This window comes from Lichenostomus cassidix, unplaced genomic scaffold (genome assembly GCF_008360975.1).
Source record: "Lichenostomus cassidix isolate B80296 unplaced genomic scaffold, HeHo_3.0 HiC_scaffold_868, whole genome shotgun sequence".
Lineage (NCBI taxonomy): Eukaryota > Metazoa > Chordata > Aves > Passeriformes > Meliphagidae > Lichenostomus > Lichenostomus cassidix.
This window is the reverse complement of record NW_028147895.1, coordinates 45,976-56,421: the sequence shown is the minus strand read 5'-3', so window position 1 is coordinate 56,421 and position 10,446 is coordinate 45,976. Positions and strand designations below refer to the sequence as shown.

Sequence of the window (10,446 nt, the reverse complement as noted above, 5' to 3'; positions counted from 1 at the left end):
AAAATCTTGGAAAAAATCCTAAAAAAAATCTTGGGAAAATCCTGGAATAATCTTGGGAAAATCCTGGAATAATCTTGGGAAAATCCTGGAATAATCTTGGGAAAATCCTGGAATAATCTTGGGAAAAAATCTTGGAAAAAATCCTGGAAAAATTCAATTCCAAGGATGGAAAATTCCCCCAAAATGACCCAGAAATCCTCAGGAATTCTCAGAAAAAAAATTGGGAATTTTACCTCCATCTGGGAAATCTCTGAGGTGATTTTCACCACTTTCTTCTCCGTGATCCTGGAAAAGAAAAATCAGGAAAAAGTTGGGAATGGGCAGGGAATTCCAGAATTCCCAAGGAATTTGGGGAAAAGCTGCTGGGATTTTGGGGATTTTCCTGGGATTTGGGAGGATTTTCCTGGAATTTGGGAGGATTTTCCTGGAATTTTGGGGGATTTTCCTGGAATTTGGGGGGATTTTCCTGGGATTTTGGGGATTTTCCTGGAATTTGGAGCTCAGGATGGATTCCAAAGGTTTTCCTGCCCTGAATTCTCAGGGTGTTTTCCCTGAATTCCTGGTTTTCCTGCTCTGAATTCCCAATTTTTCTGAATTTTAGGTTTTTCTCTTCTGAATTCCCAGATTTTCTGTCCTGAATTCCTAGATTTTTCCACCCTGAATTCCCAGAGGTTTTCTTTTTCTGAATTCCAGGTTTTTCTGCCCCAAATTCCCACCTTTTCCTACCCTGAATTCCTGGATTTTTGGATCTAAATTCCCAGATTTTTCTACCCTGAATTCCTAGATTTTTCTGCCTCAAATCCCAGGGGTTTTTTTCTGTCCTGAATTCCAGGTTTGGGATCAGGATTTGGGATTTAGAATCAGGATCTGGGATCAGGATTTAGGATTAGGGATCAGGATTTGGGATCAGGATTGGGATTTGGGATCAGGATTTGGGATCAGGATTGGGATTTGGGATCAGGATTTGGGAACAGGATTTAGGATTTGGGATCAGGATTTGGCATTTGGGATCAGGATTTAGGATTTGGGATTTAGGATCAGGATCTGGGATCAGGATTTAGGATTTGGGATCAGGAGTTGGGATCCGGAGTTAGGATCAGGAGTTGGAATTTAAGATTTGGGATTTGGGATCAGGAGTTGGGATTTGGGATCAGGATTTGGGATTTGGGATCAGGATTTGGGATTTCCCAGTCTCCAGCGCCCCCTCCTGCCCAGGAGCTTCCCTGGATTTGGGATCAGGAAATTCCTCCAATCCCAAACCATTCCCAGCTGGAGAACTTCCCAATTATCCCAGTCTGTTCCCAGGGATGAGGAATTCTCTGGGAATTCCTTCCAGGGAGTTGGAAAACTCCAGGAATTCCTTCCAGGGATGGGGAATCCTCACCCCAAGGAATCCTCTCAACCCCAAGGAATCCCAACCCTGGAAATCTCAATCCCAAAAAACCTCAATCCCAAGGAATTCTCTCAATCCCAAGAAATCCCAAACCCAGGAATCCTCAATCCCAAGGAATTCTCTCAACCCCTGGAATTCTTTGAATCCAAGGAATCTCAATCCTATGGAATTCTCTCAATCCAAGAAATTCCAATTCCTGGAACTTCAATCCCAAGGAATTTCAATCCCAAGGAATCCTCCCAATCCAAGAAATCCCAATCCCTGGAGTCTCAATCCTATGGAATTTCAACCCAAGGAATTCTCTCAATCCAAGGAATCCCAAACCCAGGAATCCCCAATCCCAAGGAATTCTCTCAATCCTAAGGAATTCTCTCAACCCCATGGAATTCTCTCAACCCCATGGAATTCTCTCAACCCCATGGAATTCTCTCAACCCCATGGAATCTCAATCCAAGGAATCTCAATCCCAAGGAATCTCAACCCCACAGAACCCTCACCCTATGGAATCCCAATCCAAGGAATTATCTTAATCCCAAAGAATCTCAACCCCAAGAAATCCCAACCCCAACAAATGTTCTCAATCCCAAGGAATTCTCCCAATCCCAAAGAATCCTCTCAATCCTAAGGAATTCCCTCAATCCCAGGAATCCTCTCAATCCCATGGAATTTTCTCAACCTCATGGAAGTCTCCCCATCCCATGGAATCCTCTCCATCCCAAGGAATTCTCTCAATCCCAAAGAAATCCTCCTAATCCCAAGAAATTCTTTATATCCAAGGAATCTCAAGCCATGGAATCTCAATCCCAAAAAATCCCCATCCCAAGGAATTCTCTCAATCCCATGGAATTCTCTCAATCCAAGAAATCCCAATCCCAGGAAGTCTCAATCCCAAGAAATCCTCTCAATCCTAAAGATTTCTCTCAATCCCAAGAAATCCTCTCAATCCCAAGGAATTCTCCCAATCCCAAAGAATCCCAATCCCATGAAATCCTCTCAATCCCAAAGAATCCTCTCAATCCCAAGGAGTCCTTTATATCCAAGGAATCTCAATCCCAAGAATCCCAGCCCCAGAAATCTCAATCCCAAAAAATCCCCATCCCAAGGAATTCCCTCAATCCCATGGAATTCTCTCAACCCCATGGAATTCTCTCAATCCCAAGAAATCCCCTCAATCCCAGGAATTCTCTCAATCAATGTAATCTTCTCAATCCCAAAGAATCCCAATCTCATGGAATTCTTTCAATCCCAAGGAATCTCAATCCCAAAAATCCCTATCCCAAGAAATCCTCTCAATCCCAAGAAATCCTCCCAATCCCAAGGAATTCCCTCAATCCCAAGGAATTCTCCCAATCCCAAGGAATTCCCTCAATCCCAAGGAAATCCTCTCAATCCCATGGAATTCTCTCAATCCCAAAATCCGAACCCTGGGAATCTCAAGCCCAAAAAAATCCCCATCCCAAGGAATTCTCTCCATCCACAAAATCCCAATCCCTGGAATCTGGACTCCAAGAAATCTCAATCCCAGGAAGTCTCAACCCCAAGGAATTCTCTCATTCCCAAGGAATCCCAACCCCACGGACCAAATCCCAACCAATCCCAAGGAATCCCAGCCAATCCCAGCTCCCAGGATTCTCTCCCATCCCCCATTCCCAGATTTCCCAACTCCTCAGTTTCTCACACATCCGGTGACTTGGCAGGAATTTCCTCCACCTTCGCCGGAACCTCGGCGGGCTTCGGCTCCTCCTCCTGGGGAAATTGGGAAATCAGGGAAAATCCAAAAAAAATGTGTGCAAAATCCATGGGAATCCATGGGAAATCCATGGGAAATCCACGGGAAATCCATGGGAAATCCATGAGAATCAATGGGAAATCCATGGGAAATCAGGGAAATCCATGAGAAATCAGGGAAAGCAGGGAAATCCATGGGAAATCCATGGGAAATCCATGGGAAACCCTCCATAGGAAATCCTCCATGGGAAATCATCCATGGGAAATCCATGAAAATCCATGGAAATTCATGGGAAATCCATGAAAATCCATGAAAAATCCATGGAAAGCCATTAAAATCTATGGAAAATCCACGGGAAACCCAAAAAAATCCATGGGAAATCAACAGGAAATCCATGTGAAACCCATGAAAATCCATGGAAATCCAGAAAAATCCATGAAAACCAATGGAAAATCCATGAAAACCAATGGAAATCCATGGAAATCTATGGAAAATCCATTAAAATCCATGGAAAATCCATGAAAATCCACAAAAAATGCATGAAAATGCATGGAAAATCCAGGGAAAATCCAAGGAAGTCCACGGGAAATTCATGGAAATCCACAGAAATCCATAGAAATCCATGGAAAAGCCACGAAAATCCAGGAAATGCATGCAAAATCCATGAGAAATCCACGGAAATCAATGAAAATCCATGGGAAATCCATGGAAATCTATGGAAAATCCATTCAAATCCATGGAAATCCACAGGAAATCTAGGAAAAATGCATGAAAATGCATGGAAAATCCAGGGAAATCCATGGAAATCAGGGGAAATCCATGGGAAATCAACAGGAAATCCATGAGAATCCATGAAAATCCCCACAAAATCCATGGAAATCCATGGAAAATATATGAAAATCCAAGGGAAATCCATGAAAATGCATGGAAATTCCAGGGAAATCCATGGAAATCCATGGGAAATGCATGAGAATCCAGGGAAATCAATGGGAAATCCATCAAAAATCCATGAAAATCCACCAAAAATGCATGAAAAATCCAAGGAAATCCATGGGAAATCCAAGGGAAATCCACAGGAGATTCATGGAAATGCATGAAAATCCACAAAAAATGCATGAAAATCCAAGGAAAATCCATGAGAATCCATGAGAATCCAGGGAAATCAACGGAAAATCCATGAAAAATCTGTGGAAATCCATGGAAAACCCAGGGAAATCCACAAAAAATGCATGAAGATGCATGGAGAATCCAGGGAAATCAATGGGAAATCCAGAAAAATCCATGGAAACCAATGGAAAATCCATGAAAACCAATGGAAATCCATGAAAATCTATGGAAATCCATGGAAATCAATGGAAATCCATGGAAATCTATGGAAAATCCATGGAAATCAATGGAAATCCATGAAAATCCATGGAAAATCCACAGGAAATCCACAGAAATCCATGGAAATCCAGGGAAATCCATGAAAATCTATGGAAAATCCATGGGGAATTCATGAAAAATGGATGGAAGATCCATGAAAATCCACAAAATATGCATGAAAAATCCAAGGAAATCCACAGGAGATTCATGGAAATGCATGAAAATCCACAAAAAAATGCATGAAAATACAGGGAAATCCATGGAAAATCCATGAAAATCCACAAAAAATGCATGAAAATCCAAGGAAAATCCATGAAAAATCTGTGGAAATCCATGGAAAACCCAGGGAAATCCACAAAAAATGCATGAAGATGCATGGAGAATCCAGGGAAATCAATGGGAAATCCAGAAAAATCCATGAAAATCAATGGAAAATCCATGAAAATCAATGGAAAATCAATGGAAAATCCATGGAAAATCCATGGAAATCAATGGAAAATCCATGGAAATCAATGGAAAATCCATGGAAATCAATGGAAAATCCATGGAAATCAATGGAAAATCCATGGAAATCTATGGAAATCCATGGAAATCTATGGAAAAATCCATGAAAATCCATGGAAAAATCCATGAAAATCCATGGAAAAATCCATGAAAATCCATGGAAAAATCCATGAAAATCCATGGAAAATCCACAGGAAATCCATGGAAAATCCACAGGAAATCCACAGAAATCCATGGAAATCCAGAGAAATCCATGAAAATCTATGGAAAATCCATTTGGAATTCATGAAAAATGGATGGAAGATCCATGAAAATCCACAAAAAATGCATGAAAAATCCAAGGAAATCCAAGGGAAATCCACAGGAGATTCATGGAAATGCATGAAAATCCACAAAAAATGCATGAAAATACATGGAAAATCCATGGAAATCCATGGAAATTCATGGAAATCAATAAAGAAAAGTAGGGAAAAGGAAATAAAGGAAAAAAAGCAATAAAAAAGGAAAAAGGAAATAAAGAGAAAAATGGGAATAAAAAAGGAAAATGGAATAAAGAGGAACAGAGAAATAAAAGTGGAAAAAACCAAAAATAAAAGTGAAAAAACACAGAAATAAAAGTGGAAAAAAGTAGAAATAAAGGTGAAAAAAAAGAAACAAAGGTGGAAAACCAAAGAAATAAAGGTGAAAAAACAGGGAAATAAAGGTGGAAAAAAAATAGAAACAAAAGCAAAAAAACCCAGAAATACAAGTGGAAAAAAAACACAAATAAAAGTGGAGAAAAAGAGAAATAAAAGTGGAAAAAACTAGAAGTAAAGGTGGAAAAGAAGAGAAACAAAGGTGGGAAAAAAAGGGAAATAAAGGAGGAAAGAAAAAGAAATAAAAGTGGAAAAAAAGTAGAAGTAAAGGTGGAAAAAGAAACAGAAAGAAAAGCAGAAAAAGAAACAGAAATAAAGGTGGAAAAATCCAGAAATAAAAGTGGAAAAATCCAGAAATAAAGGTGGAAACAAAAAGAACTTTTGGCTGAAGCTCCCCAAGGTTCTGGAATGTTCCTCATTCCAGCTGGAAGGTTCTAGAACAGCAGAATTATCCCAAAATCTGCTCACCTCGATGTCCTCTCCCAGCACATCCTCCTCGTTGGCTTCTTCCTCGGCTGGGAAATCAAACAAACCACACAGGGATTGGAGCAGCAAAATCCCAAAAAATCCTAAAAAATATCCCAAAGAAATCCCAAAAATCCCCCAAAGAAACCCCAAAAAATCCCCAAAAATCAAAAAAAATCCACAAAAAATCCCCCCAAAAGTCCCTCCAAAAATCCCCGAAAAATCCCCCAAAAAAATCCCCAGAAAACTGGGATTTCACTGGGGAATGAGGGGAGAGAAGTCCAGATGGCATTTGCATCGGAATTCCCACAATTCGGGTCAGAATTCCTACGATTTGGGGTGGAATTCCCAGGATTTAGGTCAGAATTCCCAATATTTGGTGCAGAATTCCCAATATTTCGATCACAATTCCCAGGATTAGAGTGGAACTCCCAGGATTTGGATCCCAATTCCCAGATTTAGGTCACAATTCCCAATATTTGGGTCAGAATTCCCAGGATTCAGGTCACAATTCCCAGATTCGGATCCCAATTCCCAGGATTTATGTCAGAATTCCCAATATTCGGATCCCAATTCCCGGTATTTGTCTCTCACCGTGCTCCTCCAGGTAAGCCTGCAGGCGATTGATGAGATCCTGTTTGTTCCCTTTGGCCTCCAAGCCTCGAGCCAAACACTCCTGCTTCAGCTCTGCCAGCTGGAAAAGACAGGGAAATTGGGAAAATTTGGGAAAATCCCAGAAAAACTGGGAAAAACACTCCTGCTTCAGCTCTGCCAGCTGCAAGAGAGGAAATTGGGAAAATTTGGGAAAAATGACTGGGAAAAACTGGAGCCAAACACTCCTGCTTCAGCTCTGCCAGCTGGAAGAGACAGGGAATTGGGAAAATCCCAGAAAATCTGGGAAAATCCGGGAAAAACAACTGGGAAAACCCGAGCCAAACACTCCTGCTTCAGCTCGGCCAGCTGGAAAAGAGGAAATCGGGAAAATTTGGGAAAAATAACTGGGAAAACTGGGAAAAACGGGAGCCAAACACTCCTGCTTCAGCTCTGCCAGCTGCAAGAGACAGGGAATTGGGAAAAACTGGGAAAAATAACTGGGAAAATCAGGAAAAACTGGAGCCAAACCCTCCTGCTTCAGCTCAGCCAGCTGGAATTGGGGAAATCGGGAAAATTTGGGAAAAATAACTGGGAAAACTGGGAAAAACGGGAGCCAAACACTCCTGCTTCAGCTCCGCCAGCTGGAACACAGACAGGGGGTTAGGGAAATTGGGAAAAACTTGGGAAAAACTCGGGAAAATCCGGGAAAAACAACTGTGAAAACTCGGGAAAAACTGGGGAAAACTCAGGATTGGAGGGGTTTGGGGTGTGGGAGGAGCTGGGCTGGGGGGTTTGATCCCCAGGAGGAAATTCCTGGAGGAGCTTTCAGGGGAAATTTGCAGGGATTGGGGAAGAGCCTGGAGAAATTCCCAGGGGAATCTCCCTGGAATGTTGATCCTGTGGAATCTCAATCCCACAAAACTCCAACCCTAAGGAATCTCAATCCTATGGAATCTCAACCCCAAGGAATCCCAAATTTACAAAATCCCAACTCTGAGGAATCCCAAACTCCCAAAACCCCAATCCCAGGAATCTCAGTCCCACAAAACCCCAACCCCATGGATCTCAATCCTATGGAATTGCAATCCCAGGAATCCCAGGAATCTCAATCCCAAAAAATGCCAACCCCATGGAACTGCAAACCTACAGAATTCCAACCTCGGGAATCCCAAATCCAATGAAATCTCAATGCCAAGAAATCCCAAACCCAAGGAATCTCAATCCCATGGAATCCCAAATCCCAAGGAATCCCAACCCTATTGAATAACAATCCCATGGTATCTCAATGCCAAGGAATCCCAAACCCACAAAATCCCAATCCTAGGAATCTCAATCCCAAAGAATCTCAACCCCAAGGAGTCCCAAATTTACAAAATCCCAACCCCAGGAATCCCAAATCCCAACCCCATGGAATCACAATCCCACAAAATCTCAACCCTAAGGAATCCCTAATTCTCAAAATCCCAAACCCACAAAATCCCAACCCCAAGAATCCTAATCCCATGGAATCTCAATGCCAAGGAATCCCAAATTTACAGAATCCCAACCCCAGGAATCCCAAATTTACAAAATCCCAAGGAGTCCCAAATTTACAAAATCCCAACCCCAGGAATCCCAAATCCCAAACCCATGGAATCGCAATCCCACAAAATCTCAACCCTAAGGAATCCCAAACCCACAAAATCCCAACCCCACAGAATCTCAATCCCATGGAATCCCAAATTTACAAAATCCCAACCCCAGGAATCCCAAATTTACGAAATCCCAACCCCAAGGAATATCAAACCCTAGGAATTCCAACCCCATGGAATCACCTTCCCATGGAATCTCAATGCCAAGGAATCCCAAATTTGCAAAATCCCAACCCCAAAAACAACCACAAAACCCACCCAAAACCCAAACAAAACCCAACCCAACCCAAACACAAAACCCAAAACCCAAACAAAACCCAACCCCAAGGAATATCAATCCACAAAATCCCAGTCCCAAGGAATCCCAAATTTGCAAAATCCCAACCTCGGGAATCCCAAATTCACAAAATCCCAAGGAATCCCGAATTTACAAAATCCCAACCCCAAGGAATCCTAATGCCATGGAATCTCAACCTCAAGGAATCCCAAACTCCCAAAATCCCAACCCTAAGGATCTCAATCCCATGGAATCTCAATGCCAAAGAATCCCAAATTTACAAAATCCCAACCCCAAGGAATATCAATCCACAAAATCCCAGTCCCAAGGAATCCCAAACTCCCAGAATCCCAACCCCAGGAATCTCAATCCCATGGATTCTCAGCCCCAGGATTCCCCAATCCCATTCCCGAGCTCTTCCTTCCCAAATCCCACCCCAAATCCCACAGCTCCAGCCTGGCATTCCCCAAAATCCTCATGGGAAAACCCCCTGGGATCATCCCAGAGGAAGAATCCCAAAAAAACCATTCAGGGATCCCACTTGGGAAAAATCCCAAAAAACCCATTCAGGGATCCCACTTGGGAAAAATCCCAAAAAAACCATTCAGGGATCCCACTTGGGAAAAATCCCAAAAAAACCATTCAGGGATCCCAGCTGGGAAAAATCCCTCAGGATCCTTATGGGAAAACATCCTTGGGATCATCCTGGGGATTCTTCCCAGGGGAAACATCCCAAAAAAACCTTCCAGAGATCCCATTTGGGATCTTTCCTGGGGAAATCCCTCAGGATCCTGATGGAAAAATAACCTCGGGGTTTGTCCCAGGAGGAAGTTCCCAGAAAACTGCCAGGGATGGTCTTTGGGATCTGCTGAGGGAACAATCCCGGGAATATTGCTTTGGGAAGGAGAACCTCATGGGGATCAGCCTGGGGGAAAATCCCAGGAATAATATCCGGAATTCCCTCACATGGTTCTTCAGAGTTCCCTCACGGTTCCTCATGGCTCCTGAGAGTTCCCTCAGAATTCCCTCACAGTTCCCTCAGGTTTCATTCAGGTTTCCCTCAGCTTTCCCTCGGAATTCCCTCACAGTTCCCTCAGGTTTCCCTCACAGTTCCCTCAGGTTTCCCTCAGGTTTCCCTCAGAATTCCCTCAAAATTCCCTCAAGATTCCCTCAGAGTTCCCTCAGAATTGTCTCACAGTTCCCTCAGAATTCCCTCAGAATTCTCTCAGGTTTCCCTCACGGTTCCTCAGAATTCCCTCAGAATTCCCTCACGGTTCCCTCACGGTTCTCTCAGAATTCCCTCAAAATTCCCTCAGAATTCCCTCAGAGTTCCCTCAGAATTCCCTCAGAGTTCCCTCAGAATTCCCTCAGAGTTCCCTCAGAATTCCCTCAGAGTTCCCTCAGAATTCCCTCAGAGTTCCCTCAGAATTCCCTCAGAGTTCCCTCAGAATTCCCTCAGGTTTCCCTCAGATTTCCCTCACAGTTCCCTCACGGCTCCCTCAGGTTTCCCTCACAGTTCCCTCAGGTTTCCCTCAGGTTTCCCCACATCCCCTCAGCGCCCCAGCCCGCTCCCCGCGCTCTCCCCGCTCCCAGCCGCTGTTCCCGCAGTCCCCTCGCGGTTCCCGGGCTCTGCTCCGCTCTCCCGCCGCTCCCCGGTGTTTCCCGCCGTTCCCGCTCGCTCCCCGCCGCACCTTCAGCTTGTGCAGCTCCACCGGCTCCGCCGCCATCTTCTCACCCCGCCGCCGGCCCCGCCCCTCCCGCCCGCCCGGCCAATCAGCGCCGCGCGTCCTCCACAGCCCGCCCCAAACCGCGGCTCGCCATTGGTCAGCGCTGCGGCACCGCCCGTGTGTGAT

The 10,446-nt window shown here is 43.8% G+C and overlaps 1 protein-coding gene across 1 annotated transcript; it reads right to left on the bottom strand.

Annotated features, from left to right (window-relative positions):
• Positions 1-233: 233 nt before the first annotated feature.
• On the bottom strand, positions 234-10,346 carry LOC146420583 (SAP domain-containing ribonucleoprotein-like; the record flags this gene model as incomplete). The annotated part of the gene is made up of 5 exons (XM_085048124.1): positions 10,285-10,346; positions 6,686-6,785; positions 6,095-6,141; positions 3,072-3,139; positions 234-285 (listed from the first exon to the last, which is right to left on the bottom strand). Coding segments are annotated over exons 1-5 (303 nt in total), but the record flags the coding sequence as incomplete, so codon positions are not given.
• Between the last annotated feature and the right edge of the window lie 100 nt (positions 10,347-10,446).